This window comes from Gorilla gorilla, chromosome 9, assembly GCF_029281585.2.
Source record: "Gorilla gorilla gorilla isolate KB3781 chromosome 9, NHGRI_mGorGor1-v2.1_pri, whole genome shotgun sequence".
Classification (NCBI taxonomy): Eukaryota; Metazoa; Chordata; class Mammalia; order Primates; family Hominidae; genus Gorilla; species Gorilla gorilla.
Genome location: NC_073233.2, coordinates 54197263 through 54213943, shown reverse-complemented (window position 1 = coordinate 54213943; position 16681 = coordinate 54197263). Strand labels below are relative to the sequence as shown.

Sequence of the window (16681 nt, the reverse complement as noted above, 5' to 3'; positions counted from 1 at the left end):
GTTTTTCTCCTTCATTTTGGTCATTTTATCATCTACCAAAAGCTCAGTAGAAGGAAGGAAACTTGAATGACTGTTAGTCAGATTCACTACTTGGGGGCAAATCTGGTTTAGGAGAGTTGGTCAAAATCATTAGGCAATATGAGATTTTTCCATGTTGCTCTCTCTACTTCATTTCCCTACTTGTGAGAGTTTATTGCTGTTTGTTTTGTTTTGTTTTGTTTTGTTTGCATATAGTACCTATTATTACTGGTTCCATTTCTTTTACATGTGAGTCATAAAATGAATACCATAGATGGTGTAGAAACCAGCTTCATTTACTTGTTCTCTTACCAGTGTATATCACCAATTAGGTTTGCTTCTTCCATTTAAGATTGGCATTTGACAAAGCTTATTTTCTGCCGGAACCCAGTGAAGCTCTCCGTGAGGAGCACACCATTTTAAGTATAGTACCTCTAGTTGACTCAAAGACATTGCAGTCTTCACTTTCAGTGTGAAAACATGTAACCACACTACTGTTATTGCCCACATATAGAAGGGCAAAATGGCAATGTTCATATAGTAGAAACTCAAACTTTGGTGTTATGTGTTGAATTCCAAATTTTGTTTAGGACAATAGTAACTTTTGTTTTAATGTTCTAATAGGAGATGTATCTGCAAAGTCTTTTTACACCAGGACAATTCACAAATGAAGCTTTATGTAAGGCTTTACAGGTCAGCAAAAAAAATTTACTGTTTGTTTAAGACTATTTCTTATTTTATTACTGTATATAATTACTATTAAGTTTTTGCATATATTAAACACTGAATGTACTTCTGTATTCATACATATGTGTGTTTGTAAATACTTTTATAATTTTTTTAATGTTCTTTCCATTAAATACAGTATTCATGGTGGAGAGGTTGGTGGGGGGACCACTTTCCCAGTAATCAGTGACACATGCCAGAGTTAGAAAGAGAAACCTCTACCTACAGTACTGTAAAAAGATACCATACTGCACTGCATAGAATCTCTGTACTTGAGAGAAACTTAAAGTGGTTTTTTGTTTAGTTTTGGTTATACTGTTTTAACCTTTTTATTAGGACAGTGAAGGTCTGACTTGGTTCAGATTCAAGAAAACTCTAGGCCGGGCGTGGTGGCTCACGCCTGTAATCCCAGCACTTCGGGAGGCTGAGGCAGATGGATCATGGGGTCAAGAGATCGAGACCATCCTGGCCAACATGGTGAAACCCTATCTCTACTAAAAATACAAAAATTAGCCGGGCATGGTGGCACACGCCTATAGTCCCAGCTACTCGGGAGGCTGAGGCAGGAGAATGAATCTCTTGAACCCGGGAGGCAGAGGTTGCAGTGAGCCAAGATTGCGCCACTGCACTCCAAACTGGCGACAGAGTGAGACTCTGTCTCAAAAAAAAAAAAAAAAAAAAGTTTTTGGCTTCAAATTCATTGTATAAGAGAAGCCCAGTGCTTTACAAAAGGATTCTTTGGCCAACGGTGGTGACTCACACCTGTAATCCCAAAATTTTGGGAGGCTGAAGAGGGAAGATCACTTGAGCCCAGGAGTTTGAGAGCAGCCTGGGCAACAGAGGGAGACCCCATCTCTAAAAAAAAAAAAAAAAAAGAAAAATAGCCAGGTGTGGTGGCATGCAGCTGTGGTCCCAGCTACTCAGGAGCCCTAGGTTGGAGGACTGCTTTAGCCCAGGAGGTAAAGGGTGTGGTGAGCCTTGATCATGCCACTGCATTCCAGCCTGGGAAACAGAGTGACACCCTATCTTAAAAAAAAAAAACAAAAACTGAAAGGATTTTTTAAGGTTACAAAGGCTTCTGACTGGGTGCAGTGGCTCACACCTGTAATCTCAGCACTTTGGGAGGCCAAGGGGGTGGATTGCTTGAGCTCAGGAGTTCAAGACCAGCCTGGGTAACATGGCAAGATTCCCATCTCTATTAAAACAACAACAAAAACGTTACATAGACTTTTTTTTTTTCCGCCTTTGAGGCAGGGTCTCGCTCTGTTGCCCAGGCTGGAGTGCGGTGGCACGATCTTGGCTCACTGCAACCTCCGCCTCCTGGGTTCAAGTGATTCTCCTGCCTCAGCCTCCCAAGTAGCTGGGACTACAGACGCATGCCACCACACCTGGCTAATTTTTGTAGTTTTTAGTAGAGACAAGGTTTTGCCATATTGGCCAAGCTTGTCTCAAACTCCTGGCCTCAAATGATCCACCCGCCTCAGCCTCCCAAAGTGCTGGGATTATAGGCATGAGCCACCACACCCAGCTTGCATAGGCTTCTTTAAATTACTTCTTAGCTTCATGGATGGATTTGAAATACAATAACTCATATAATTGAAAATTATATTAGAATCTTTTAGACTGACCTCCCACATAAAACAGAAATGCCTTCTGAGGCTTTTGTGATAGTTATTCAGCCTTTAATTGTCTCTACCTCCACTGACCACTTTGTCACTACCTCTTGTGGGAGTTATTATTCCCAAACTGTGTCACTGAAAAGGAAGCCTCTCTTCTATAAATCAACCCTTCAGGTATTTTAAGAATCTTTCCAGGTCACCTTTCTCCAGACTAAATACACCCAGTTTCTTAACTTTCTCTCAGGTGATGTGTGTTCCAGGTATGCCAAATCTCTATTATATAGTTTTATATTGCCTCTATGTCTTCTAAACTGAAATGTTTTTCATTCAGTTTTGGCTATTATGTAGAAGTCTAAAATGTCTTTTAATGTTAGATTTTCTGCCGAGGAACTGAGAGGAATTTGGATCTTTCCTGGAGTGAACTGAGGAAAGAAGTTACTTTAGCTGTTGAAAATGAGGTGAGGCTTGGGTAGAGAAAGAATAAGAATTCCTTCCATCTTGATATAGGGGAGATTGGTACTGACCGAGGAATTACTGGAATTCTTCACTTGACCTTGTTTGTTGGAACATATAAATGTTTAAACCTTTTAACTAGAGAATCAGATACACATTTGCATAGTCTATGACCTTTAATACGTAAGAAATATTCATTTGGCTGTAGCTTAGTATAATGATATTGGACAATTATGTTTTTTGTGGACAAAGATCCTGAATGGCATCAAAAGTTTAATTTCTTTCATTTCTTCTTTGCCAGCTTCAAGGAAGTGTAACAGAGTATGAATTCTCCCAGGAGGAGTTTCGAAATTTACAACAAGAATTCTGGTGCAAGTTCTATGCCTGTTGTCTTCAGTATCAAGAAGCCCTCTCTCACCCTCTTGCCCTACATTTGAATCCACACACAAACATGGTGTGCCTGCTGAAAAAAGTAAGTGAGCTAAAGCATAGAGAAGACCTTCTTGAGACAGTTCAGTGGCTGTTATAACAAAATGCCTTCAGAAAACAAAAAGTTCAGTGGCTCTTGCCGAATGTTAGTCTGGTAAATGTTGCGGTTAGCATTTAGGACTTTGCATTTGTATTTTTTCCCCTAAAATTGTGATTCATTCATTTAAATAGTTTTCTGTGTTATTCTCTATACTTTTTTTGTATTTTATTGTATTTATTTCTTTTTCTTTTTTTCCTCTTTTTTTGAGTTGGAGTCTTGCTCTGTCACCCAGGCTGGAGTGCAGTGGCGTGATCTCAGCTCACTGCAACCTCCGCCTCCAGGGTTGAAGCAATTCTCCTGAGTAGCTGGGACTACAGGTGTACACCATCACACCCGGCTAATTTTTGTATTTTTAGTAGAGGTGGGGTTTCATCATATTGGTCAGGCAGGTCTTGAACTCCTGTCCTTAGGTGATTCACCCGCCTCAGCCTCCCAAAGTGTTGGGATTACAGGCGTGAGCCACCACACCCGGCCTATTTACTTTTTATATTGAAGTAATTTCCAACTTATGGTAAGAGTTACAAGAATAGCACAAAGAATTCCTGTATACCCTTCATCTGGATTCATCATTTGTTAACTTCCATATGCTTTTCTTCTTTCTCTAAACAGTTTTTCCTGAACTACTGAAAAGTTAGTTGTAGATATCATGTTCCTTTATCCTTAAATATCCGTAAATATTTCAGCATGTATCTAAGAACACAGATATTAAATAACCACAGCCCAATTTAAAAATCAGGTTATTTGATATTGACATAATATTATACAGCTTATATTCAAATTTTGCCAAATATAATATATATATATAGTTTATATTCAGATTTTGCCAATTGTGCCCATAATTTTTTTTCCTGATCGAGGATCCAATCTTTTTTTTTTTTTTTTGAGACAGAGTCTTGCTCTGTCGCCCAGGCTAGAGTCCAGTGGTGCAATCTCGGCTCACTGCAACCTCTGCCTACTGAGTTCAAGCGATTCTCCTGCCTATCCTCCAGAGTAGCTGGGATTACAGGCACGCGCCACCACACCTGGCTAGTTTTGTATTTTTAGTAGAGACGGAGTTTCGCCATGTTGTGACCAGGCTGGTCTCAAATTCCTGGGCTCAGGTGATCCGCCCACCTTGGCCTCCCAAAGTCCAGGATCCAATCTAATATATGTATTTAGTTATTGTGTCTCTTTAGCTTAACCTCAAACTGTCATCAGCGTTTCTTTGTCTTTCATGAGAATGATGTTATTTGAAGACTATGCTTGTTTTTTTTGTTTGTTTGTTTGTTTGTTTGTTTGAGGCAGGGTCTTGCTGTGTCACCCAGGCTGCAGTACAGTGGCACTCTTTTCTTTTTTTTTTTTTTTTTTTTTTTGAGACAGAGTCTCGCTCTGTCGCCCAGGATGGAGTGCAGTGGCACGATCTCAACACACTGCAACCTCTGCCTCCTGGGTTTATGCCATTCTCCTGCCTCAGCCTCCCCAGTAGCTGGGACTACAGGCGCCCGCCACCACACCTGGCTAATTTTTTGTATTTTAATAGAGACGGGGTTTCACCGTGTTAGCCAGGATGGTCTCTATCTCCTGACCTCGTGATCCGCCCACCTCGGCCTCCCAAAGTGCTGGGATTACAGGCGTGAGCCACTGCACCCGGCCTAGTGGCACTCTTAAGGCTCACTGCAGCTTCAACCTCCCAGGCTCAGGTGATCCTCCCACCCCAGCCTCCCTAGCAGCTAGAATTAAAGCTGTGTGCCACCACACTTGGCTAATTTTTTTTTTTTAGAGATGGGGCTTCATCATGATGCCCAGGCTGGTCTTGAACTCCTTGGCTCAAGTGATCCTCCCACCTCAGCCTCCCAAACTGCTGGGATCACAGATGTGAGCCACTGTGCCCAGCCAAGACTACACCTGTTATTTTAGAGAGTGTATTGCAACTTGGGTTTGCCTTGTGTGTCCTCATGATAAGATGCACATCTCAATTATTTTATACCTTTAAAATTTTACTGAAAAAAATGTAACTGGAAAATTTGTATTTCCAGGGGTACCTGTCTTTCCTTATTCCCTCGTCCTTAGTGGATCATTTGTATCTCCTGCCTTATGAGAACCTTTTGACAGAAGATGAGACAACCATATCTGATGGTAATAGTAATTGTTATATCCATATTTAATCCCCTTCCTATATAAACACTATGCTTCGTTTCACATGGATACAAAAAATATCGATTACCACACCTGTCTTGGTCACTTTACCACACCACAAATATTTTAATGAACACTTAAGAGACCAAAGCATCTCTGAGACCTCAGATAGATTTCTTGTCATTTAATTATTAACATCTTAATGTAATATCAATCAATAGATTGTCATTGGCTTAAGACATAAATGTTAACTTTCTTTTATTTGTAGATGTGGATATCGCTCGGGATGTCATATGTCTCATAAAATGCCTCCGGCTGATTGAAGAGTCAGTAACTGTGGATATGTCAGTTATAATGGAAATGAGTTGTTATAACCTACAGTCTCCGGAAAAGGCTGCAGAGCAGATTCTGGAAGATATGATCACTATTGATGTGTAAGGAGAATTAGGGTAAAGTGCATTTCCTAATGGAAATTCAGCATTTTTAGCGCCAAAGTTGGAATTTTAATGTATGTTCCAGGGCGTACAGAATAGTAGCTTAAAGTCAAACTGATATGCCATGATTCTAAATACATATTTCTACTTTTAACAGAAAATTTAACACGACTTCAAGTCTAGAAATAGACTTATAAAATATGCTTTAACAATTAACCGAGCTAAAAATTCTAAAAAGCAAAAGTGTTCTTCTCACGTTTGTTTTGTGTGTTGTTTATGAAAAACTGAGAGGAAATGTGCTATGTAGAGGGACTGTATCTTATATGCCAGAGTGATTATCTTCATTCCTTTATCTGGTTCTCTTGTTTCATAATGTATTTAGCTTATAGGACATATAGAACTTGCCTTACGTATTCTCGGTAGTAATAAGAGTTTTGTAATTGTCCTTATAGAGAAAATGTGATGGAGGATATTTGTAGTAAACTGCAAGAGATTAGGAACCCAATCCATGCAATTGGACTACTTATACGGGAAATGGATTATGAAACAGAAGTGGAAATGGAAAAGGGATTCAATCCAGGTAAATGACAGAACAACAAATGTGCCTCTTTGATTAAAACAATGATGCATTCAACTCCATTTTTCTTCTTTTTACAGCTCAGCCTTTGAATATTCGAATGAATCTTTCCCAGCTCTATGGTAGTAACACAGCAGGGTATATTGTGTGCAGAGGGGTGCATAAAATCGCCAGTACTCGTTTCCTGATCTGCAGAGATCTTTTGATCTTACAGCAGCTGTTAATGAGGCTTGGAGATGCTGTAAGTACTGTTGAGGGAAAACTTGTAAAATCTAAAACCTGTTATAGGCCTACAAGCACTTAGGAGCAAAATGTCAGCCCTACTAGCACAGATACTTTTGTCTTGGTTCACTGCTTTATTCACCCAAGCTTGGCCTTATGAGATGCTCTATAAATATTTTTGAATTAAGAATGAATAAGCATTGTAATCCTTGTGAGAGTATAGATTAAGAGCATATATGGAGGGGACGGTGGGGAGGGAGAACATCAGAAAGAATAGCTAATGGATTCTGGGCCTAATACTTAGGTGATGGGTTGATCTGTGCAGCAGACCATCATGGCACACGTTTACCTACATAACAAACCTGCGCATCCTGCACATGTACCCTGGAACTTAACAGTAGATTTTAAAAAACATATATGAAGCAGATTGCTTTACTCTTAACCTTTGTATGTGTAGTAGTGGGAAATTTTCCCAAGTTGGCTCTCCCAAAATGTAGTATTATTAGTAACTATGAATGTGGTAAGCGTACCCTTTAGTATGGAGGAAGAAAAAGAAAACTCTCTTTTTTTTTCCTGTCTCTCTTTTTTTTTTTTCTTGAGACAATCTTGCTCTGTTGCCCAGGCTGGAGTGCGGTGGCCTTATCTCAGCTCAAGCAATTCTCCTGCCTCAGCCTCCTGAGTAGCTGGGATTACAGGTGCATGCCACCGTGTCCGGCTAATTTTTGTATTTTTAGTAGAGACAGGGTTTCACCATGTTGACCAGGCTGATCTTAAACTCCTGACATCAGGTGATCCACCTACCTCAGCCTCCCAAAGTGCTGGGATTACGGGCATGAGCCACCTCGCCCAACCTAAGAACTCTCTACAGTGCAAGCCTTACCCTAAACACAGTTTTGAGATGCAGGTTTATCTTTGTGGTCCTCCTAACTCTATTCTGTGCTTTCTTTTTCATTCTGTTCTTCTTAGACCACCAGACTCTTGTTGCTAATATGTAGTCCTAATCACCCACCCTACTGAATGTCCCATGCTAAGAAATTATTTTTCTCCCCACAGTCAGACGTCCCATTTTTTTTTCTAAGTCAGTAATCTCATTTGAGCCTGTCAAAGAAGCAATCTAATTAAACCAATTCATATTAATGTGTAAATAGCCAAAAGTCCTTTGGGGCTCCCATTTTAATTCTGACTTAAAATGTATAAATGTACTTATACATTTTAAGTCAGAATGTATTAACTCAGGCTGGGCACAGTGGCTCACACCTGTAATCCCAGACTTTGCGAGGCTGCGGTGGGCAGATCACTTGAGGCCAGGAGTTCGAGACCAGCCTGGCCAACATGGCCAAACTCCATGTCTATTAAAACAAAAAAGTTAGTGGGGTCTGGTGGCACACTCCTGTAATCCCAGCCATTCAGGAGGCTAAGGCATGAGAATTACTTGAACCCAGGAGGCAGAGTTTGCAGTGAGGCAAGATTGCACCACTGCACTCCAGCGTGGGTGACAGAGCGAGATTCTGTCTCCAAAAAAAAAAAAAAGAACTTATTAACCCAGATACGTTGCTAATGGTAGAATTTCAAGCAAGAGGAAGAAAAAGGCCAGATGTGGTGGCTCATACCTATAGTCCCAGCACTTTGGGAGGCCAGGGTGGCCTGGTTGCTTGAGCCTAGAAGTTTGAGACCAGTCTGGGCAAACCCTCATCTCTACAAAAAAATACAAAATTAGCCGTGCATGGTGCAGCAAGCCTGTAGTCCTTGCTACTTGGGAGGCTGAGATGGGAGAATTACCTGAGCCTGGGAGGTTGAGGCTGCAGTGAGCTGTGATTGCGCCATTGCACTTCTGCCTACATGACAGAGTGAGACCCTATCTCAAAAAAAAGAAAAAAAAATTGGGAAGATAATTTGTTTAAGATCACCAAGTTGAAAAATGAACCTTTCCTGAAAGTCTGTTAGGTTGGTTAGCCTTTACTAAGTTCTTTTTGATCTATGTAGATTCTTCCATTTTTTTCAGGTTTTTTGTTTTTTAAATTATAACTTTTGTCAATTTTTCTGAACACAGAAGTAATAAGATATTCATTGTAGAACCTTTACAAAATATATATAAGCAAAAATTTAAAAAATTTATAATTTTCTACCCAGTGATTACTACTTAAATTTTGCTATATACGTTTTTTTGCGTGCACATTCTTTTTGGTTTGTTTGTAAAATTTAAATAAACTACATAGTATTTTTTGTAATCTGGTTGTTCTGTTCTTCCACTTTATAAGTCTCAACATTTTTCTTTTTGTTGCCAGTTTTTCCTTTATGTCCATAATTTTCGGCACATCTTTTTTTTTTTTTTTGAGTCTTGCTCTGTAGCCCAGGCTGGAGTGCAGTGGTGCAATCTGCAACCTCCACCTCCTGGGTTCAAGCAATTCTCATATCTCAGCCTCCCAGGTAGCTGGGATTACAGATGCGCACCACTACACAGGCTAATTTTTATATTTTTAATAGAGATGGGGTTTCGCCATATTGGCCAGACTTGGTCTCGAACTCCTGGCCTCAAGTGATCTGCCTGCCTCAGCCTCCCAAAGTGCTGGGATTACAGGTGTGAACCACCGTGCCTGGCCACTTTCGTATATCTTTAATTACATCTCTAGAATAAGTTCTAAGAACTAGAATTTGGTCTACAGGTAATGCACATTTTAAGGCTTTTGGTAGTACTGCCAAATTTGCTTATAATAATGGTCATACCTGTTTTTTTACCCAGCACCAGCAGTATATGAGAGAATTTAGATTTCCCTGTGTCTCTTCAATTCTTTTTTTTTTTTTTTTTTTGAGAGAAGTTCTCACTTCTGTTGTGCCCTGGCTGAAGTGCAGTGGCTCGATCTCGGCCCACTGCAGCCTTGATTTCCTGGGCTCAGTTCAGCCTCTTGAGTACTTGGGACTACAGGCACATACCACCACACAGGCTAATTTTTTTTTTTTTTTTTTTTTAAGACGGAGTCTTGCTCTGTCACCCAGGTTGGAGTGCAATGGCGCAATCTCAGCTCACTGCAACCTCCGCCTCCTGGGTTCAAGCGATTCTCCTGCCTCAGCCTCCCAAGTAGTTGGGAATACAGGCGCCCACCACCATGCCTGGCTAATTTTTGTAATTTTTACTAGAGACGGGGTTTCACCGTGTTGTCCAGTCTGGTCTCGAAATTTTGAGTCAAGTGATCTGCCTGCTTCAGCCTCCCAAAGTGCTGGGATTACAGGTGTGAGCCACTGTGCCTGGCCCTCTTCTTTAATTCTGAACCCACAGATTTAATGAAAGTTAAGCTTTTTATTGTTGGTTTCTTTTCATCATCAGCTTCCGTTACTTGGTGAGCTGTTTTTGATTATTTTTTGACTGTTAATGTTTGGGAAGATATTTTGCCACTTGCTACCGTAAAATGTAAAACGTGTTGCTTTTACAGTATTGTGACCTTTGTATTTGTTATTTTATTTTACCTCCACCTGAGCCGTAAGAGTTACCATTACTAATTGCTATAATTTCTTGTCTGGTCCACCTACCCATAATGTATAGGTGATTTGGGGAACTGGTCAGCTCTTTCAAGCTCAGCAAGACCTACTACATCGAACGGCTCCCCTACTCTTATCTTATTACCTCATTAAATGGGGAAGTGAGTGTTTGGCAACTGATGTTCCACTTGACACACTGTGAGTTTCATTATCCCAATTATTTAAAATGTAAATTGTGAGTTTAATTATTTTTCCCCTTGTCTTAAAGGGAAAAAGTTTTAGTGTTTTGTTTTTGTTTTTGTTTTTGTTTTGAGACAGAGTCTCGCTCTCACCCAGGCTGGAGTGCAATGGCATGATCTCGGCTCACTGCAACCTCCACCTCCCAGGTTCAAGTGATTCTTCTGCCTCAGCCTCCCAAGTAGCTGAGATTTCAGGCACCTGCCATCATGCCCAGCTAATTTTGTACTTTTGTAGAGATGGAGTTTCACCATGTTGGCCAGGCTGGTCTCAAACTCCTGACCTCAGGTGATTTGCCTGCCTTGGCCTCCCAAAGTGCTGGGATTACAGGCGTGGGCCACCACGCCCAGCCGGGAAAAAGATTTTTAACAGGATGCCGTAAAATTATATGCCATTAAGATTCAGAGAGCTTTTTGGTGCCTTTATTTGTTACAGGTTGAAGGCAACTTATAAGAATGAAAATAAGTCACATGTAATCATTGTATGTATGTGTACAAATAAATTATGTATTATATTATATATACTTGTATATTACACGTTTGTATGTACATATAAATTATGTTGAATATAAAATACGATGAAACCAGAAGGAAAGACCATACACAAAATGTTACGCTTGTTACTTTAGGTAGGCTGAGCTTCTTTATAGCCAAATCCAAGAATTACAAGATTCACTTTTTTTTTTTTTCTTGGAGATGGAGTTTCGCTCTTGTTGCCCATGCTGGAGTGCAGTGGTGCGATCTCGGCTCACTGCAACCTCCACCTCCCTGATTCAAACAATATTGCTGCCTCAGCCTCCAGAGTAGCTGAGTTCAGAGGCGCCTGCCATCACACCTGGCTAATTTTTGGTATTTTTAGTAGAGGTGGCATTTCACAATGTTGGCCAGGCTGGTCTTGAGCTCCTGACCTCAGGTGATCCACGCGCCTCGGCCTCCCATAGTGCTGGGATTACAGGCATGAGCCACCACACCCCGCCGAGATTCACATTTTCAATAAGATAAACCATCCTGTTTGCTCTGGCTCCTCATTGAAGGGTCACGAAGTGATATTATGGGCAACAATCTATATTATAATGATTTCCAATTTTTTTTGTGCTTTCAGTGGAGCTTTTATGTGCAATTTATTAATTAAATTGACAGTGTTCTTCGTAGAAGAGCTTGTAGAAGTAATGTTTAGCATAGGAGAATTTACTAAGCTGTGTTTTCCCCTTTTCTCACAGGGAGTCTAATCTCCAACACTTATCAGTACTGGAATTAACAGACTCTGGTGCTTTAATGGCAAATAGGTTTGGTAAGGAGTGGACTATGTACACATTTCATTTTAAACTGGGGATTTATTGCATATTCATTAAAGTGGTCTTTTGCCACCTTTGCCATAGAAAGGTTGGCTAGGCTCTTTGCTTTCAGAAGGCATGAGTAAGCTGTGGCCAGAGATCTCCGTTTGTGGCATGGGGTCTGTGAAACTGTAGTACCAGATCAGGCATATGTTAAGGATATGGTATATATGTGTGTGTGTGTGTGTGTGTGTGTGTGTGTATATATATATATATATATATATAGCTGCTTTCCCATTCTGTTTTGATGCTCCAGTGATTAACAAAATCATTTAAAAATTTATTACTTTCATGGTAACTTTTGTAATCTTAGTCAACAGATATTTAATAGTATCCCTCATGTTTGAAAACCATTATTCTGGAGAATTTATTTTGTATTGTTCTGGTATAAAATTTGAAATCCTGGGGCTAACTGTATTTATCATGAAGAATTTCTAGGGAAGGCACTTAAGTCTTGTGAGATCAGTGAAAAGAAATGACTATAACTTTGATGTGAATGGTGTTTTTATTGCATTTTTATAGTGCTTCACAATTTACAGACAACTTTTATTTATATTGCCACTGGATATATACCCATGATACATTTTCTGTTTTGAAGTGCTAAATTGTTTGTTACAAGCATAAAATGAATTGATAGACTATTTTAATTGAAAATTGATAATTACCACTACACAAAACTGTCATAACTTTTTCTTTTTAAGTATCTAGTCCTCAGACTATTGTGGAGTTATTCTTCCAAGAAGTTGCAAGAAAACACATTATATCTCACCTCTTCTCTCAGCCAAAGGCACCTCTGAGCCAAACTGGATTGAATTGGCCTGAAATGATTACTGCAATTACCAGTTATTTATTGCAGCTTTTGTATCCTTTTATTTAGAAGCCAGTGAAAAGCTCTCTTCTGGCCGGGCATGTTGGCTCACACCTGTAATCCCAGCACTTTGGGAGGTGGAGGCGGGTTTATCACTTACAGCCAGGAGTTCGAGACCAGCCTGGCCAACATGGTGAAACCCCACCTCTACTAAAAATACAAAAATTAGTCAGGCATGGTGGCCTGCACCTGTAATCCCAGCTACTCGGAAGGCTGAGAATCGCTTGAACTTGGGAGGTGGAGGTTGCAGTGAGCCAAGCTCATGCCACCACACTCCAGCCTGGGTGGCAGAGCAAGACTCCTTCTCAAAAAAAAAAAAAAGCAGCTCTCTTCTATCTAAATAGTCTAAGGTTCTTATTCTGCCTATGTAATGAAATACCTAGGTCTGTTTTAAGACATTATTCGGCCAGGCACAGTGGCTCACGCCTGTAATCCCAGTACTTTGGGAGGCAGAAGCGGGCAGATCACGAGGTCAGAAGATCGAGACCATCCTGGATAACACGGTGAAACCCTGTCTCTACTAAAAATACAAAAAAAAATTAGCCAGGCGTGGTGGCAGGCGCCTGTAGTCCCAGCTACTTGGGAAGCTGAGGCAGGAGAATGGCATGAACCCAGGAGGCGGAGCTTGCAGAAAGCCGAGATTGCGCCACTGCACTCCAGCCTGGGCAACAGAGTGAGACTCTGTCTCAAAAAAAACAAACAAAAAAAAGACATTATTCATTTGGCTGGGTGCTGCAATGGCTCATGCCTATAATCCCAGCACTTTGGGAGGCCAAGGCGGGCAGATCACTTGAGGCCAGCAGTTCAAGACCAGCCTGACGAACATGGTGAAACCTCGCCTCTACAAAAAAATACAAAAATTAGCTGGGCTTGGTGGCATGCGTCTGTAGTCCCAGCTACTCAGGAGGCTGAGGGAGGAGAATCACTTGAACCTTGGAGGCAGAGGTTGCAGTGAGCTGAGATCATGCCCCTGCACTCCAGCCCGGGCGACAGAGTGAGACTCTGTCTCAAAAAAAAAAAAGACATTATTCATTCAACAAATATTTATTGAATGGCTCTATATGCCAGGTACTATGTTGTGTGCTGGATGTCCACTGGCACCAATACTGTGTTCTGCGGTACACCAGCTGGAATTGAAAATGAACACCCAGGAATGAGATACAGGCTTTTAAAAATTTATTTATTTTTAGAGACAGGACTCTTATGTGTTGCCCAGGCTGGTCTTGATTTCCTGGGCTCAAGCAGTCCTCCCACCTTACCCTTCCAAAGTACAGGGATTGCAGGAGTGAGCCACCGTGCCTGGTGAAATAGATGCTTTATTCCATAGTTATCTGAGTTCTAAGCACTATAACAAGTCTCCTGGTATAAAAGTAACTGTTTAACTGTATTCTAGTGATGATGAAAGAACATGTGGTTGGCCAACTTCTCTGCCTTGTTTTTGTAAATTAAGCTATTTTATGGACTTTTCTGAATTTGATGCTCAATGTATATGTTTAAGATTTGCCAACAAAAATTAAGAAATATCCTTAACCAATGACTAGATGGCCTAGCAATCCTGGTTGTCTCTTTCTAGAATGTTTGATGGGAAATTGCCAATATGTACAATTGCAGGTGAGTTCCTTTGAACATTTCATGTCTACACATTCTTGTAAAGCATGGGATTGCTGAATTTTTTTCTTTGTTAAGTGTTAACTGCATTTTAAAGAACCACAATAATTTAAACTTGATTATGCGAAGACATACCCCAAAGAGATTCTTCTCTATTTCTATACCATCCTGAACTTGCTTGATCTTGTCTGATCTACGAAGATAAATAGGGTTGGGCATGGTTAGTATTTGGCTGAGAGAATACCTGGTTCTAAAGGCTTTTAAAGAAAGTAATAAAATAAATTTTTGAAGAGAGAGATTTTTCTCTACTTCTCTCTGGACAGCATAATTCCTAACATGATTTTTTCTAGAGTATTTTTTTTTTTCCTGAAACGGAGTCTCACTCTGTTGCCCAGGCTGGAGTGCAGTGGCATGATCTTGGCTCACTGCAGCCTCCACCTCCTGGGTTCAAGCAATTCTCCTGTCTCAGTCTCCCGAGTAGCTGGGATTACAGGCACATGCCACCACGCCCAGCTAATTTTTGTATTTTTAGTAGTGACTGGGTTTCACCATGTTGGCAAGGCTGGTCTCGAACTCCTGACCTCAGGTGATCCACCCGTCTCCCCAAAGTGCCGGGATTACAGGCATGAGCCACCGTGCCTGGCCTCTAGAGTGTCTTTTTAAGGAATTATCTCTGCTAGGTTTTCTTTATAGTAATACAAATGTACTATTGTTTTCATATAAATCCTTTACTGGAATCTAGTCATTGAACCAATAAATACCAAAAACTGGAAAATTGCTGAGATGTAAAGTATGTGTATGTGTGTTACTGGACTCCTGTTTGTGTAAGGAAAGGGGGAATGGATGAAGAAGGAAGGCAACAGGGGTAGGTTTTAATATCAGAATTATGTCAGGAAATAAAACATTTGTTCAAACACTGTCTTTTCATCCTCTGTGACGAAGAACTTGGGAATGAGTATCTCCTTAAGTAACATTTATTTTCTAATCAGAAAGCACCTTTTATGCCTTTAAGGATTATATTCAACTGCTACATCCCTGGTGTCAAGTCAATGTTGGTTCCTGTCGATTTATGCTGGGAAGGTGTTACCTAGTTACAGGAGAAGGACAGAAGGTAAACTACATTTGAATGGCAAATAAACTTTATAAACTTTAACACAAGGAAGTTGCTTAGCTTCCATTTGACTAGGTTTTAGGGGATGGGAGACATAGAATCCTCTAGATAAAGTTAAAGAAGACTGTACTAATGCCAGTCAAAGGCATTATATACATGTAAGGACTACTTTCTTGTATTCTGCAATTTAGATAGGACTCAGGAACATAAGAAAATATTAGAACTCTCCTGCCCCTGTGTGTTTTTAGAGATTCCTTTTATTATTATTATTATTTTGTAAAATCAGGGTCTCACTGTGTTGCACAGGCTGAACTCAAGCGATCCTCCCACCTTGGCCTCCCCCAGTGCTGGGATTATAGGCATAAGCCACCATGTTTGGCCAGGATACATTTTTATAAATCAAACTTATTTACTTATTTTATTATTTCTTTTAGACAGGGTCTTACTCTGTCACCCAGACTGGAGTGCAGTGGTGTAATCAACAGCTCACTGCTGCCTCAACCTCCTGGGCTCAAGTGATTCTCTCACCTCAGCCTCTCAAGTAGCTGAGGTACTTGGAGGCTACAGGTGTGAGCCACCATTCCTGGCTAATTTTTTAATTTTTTGTAGAGATGGGGTTTTCCCATGTTGCCCAGGCTGGTCACGAACTCCTGGGCTCAAGTGATCTGCCCGCCTCAGCCTCCCAAAGTGTTGGGACTACAGGCATGAGCGAGCCACTGCACCCAGCCCAAATTTACTTATTAATTACATTTTTTTATTGTTTTATGCTGCTTTTTTCTCATTATGTAGTTTAAAGTTTTAATTTTTTCCCTGATGTTCTATTACGTAAATTTTCAAACAGACAGGAAAGTTTAAAGACTTTTTACAGTGAACAGTATATACCTATCACTCAAGTTCTACAATTGTTAACATATTGCTACAGTTGCCTTATTATGTATGTATGTGTCAATCATCTTATTGAGGTTTACTTTCTTTTTTTTTTTGGAGACAGTCTTGCTCTGTCACCCAGGCTGGAAGGCTAGACTGCAGTGGCATGATCTTAGCTCACTGCAACCTCCGCCCACCAGGTTCAAGCGATTCTGCTGCCTCAGCCTCCTGAGTAGCTGGGATTACAGGTGCACGCCACCACGCCCGGCTAATTTTTGTGTTTTTAGTAGATATGGAGTTTCACCGTGTTGGTCAGGCTGGTCTCAAACTCCTCACTTCGTGATCCACCCGCCTCAGCCTCCCGAAGTGCTGGGATTACAGGCGTGAGCCACCCCACCTGGCCAATGTTTACTTTTTAATTGGTAGCACTTAAGTTAAATGTGAGATACATTTTTAAAAATATGAATGCATCACATAGAATTCGTATGTG

General features: G+C 40.6%; 1 protein-coding gene across 3 annotated transcripts in view; it reads left to right on the top strand.

Moving 5' to 3' along the window:
• NUP160 (nucleoporin 160) overlaps positions 1 to 16681 on the top strand; it is a 74652-nt gene that overhangs the window by 34033 nt on the left and 23938 nt on the right. For all 3 annotated transcript variants that reach the window (XM_004051075.4, XM_063711198.1, XM_055354941.2), the window contains 12 exons: positions 643 to 711; positions 2738 to 2821; positions 3118 to 3288; positions 5361 to 5460; positions 5729 to 5894; positions 6347 to 6474; positions 6552 to 6712; positions 10232 to 10365; positions 11624 to 11694; positions 12439 to 12598; positions 14147 to 14216; positions 15226 to 15324. In XM_004051075.4, the coding sequence (XP_004051123.1) occupies positions 643 to 711; positions 2738 to 2821; positions 3118 to 3288; positions 5361 to 5460; positions 5729 to 5894; positions 6347 to 6474; positions 6552 to 6712; positions 10232 to 10365; positions 11624 to 11694; positions 12439 to 12598; positions 14147 to 14216; positions 15226 to 15324 (1413 nt within the window). The remainder of the gene's footprint in view (positions 1 to 642; positions 712 to 2737; positions 2822 to 3117; positions 3289 to 5360; positions 5461 to 5728; positions 5895 to 6346; positions 6475 to 6551; positions 6713 to 10231; positions 10366 to 11623; positions 11695 to 12438; positions 12599 to 14146; positions 14217 to 15225; positions 15325 to 16681) is intronic.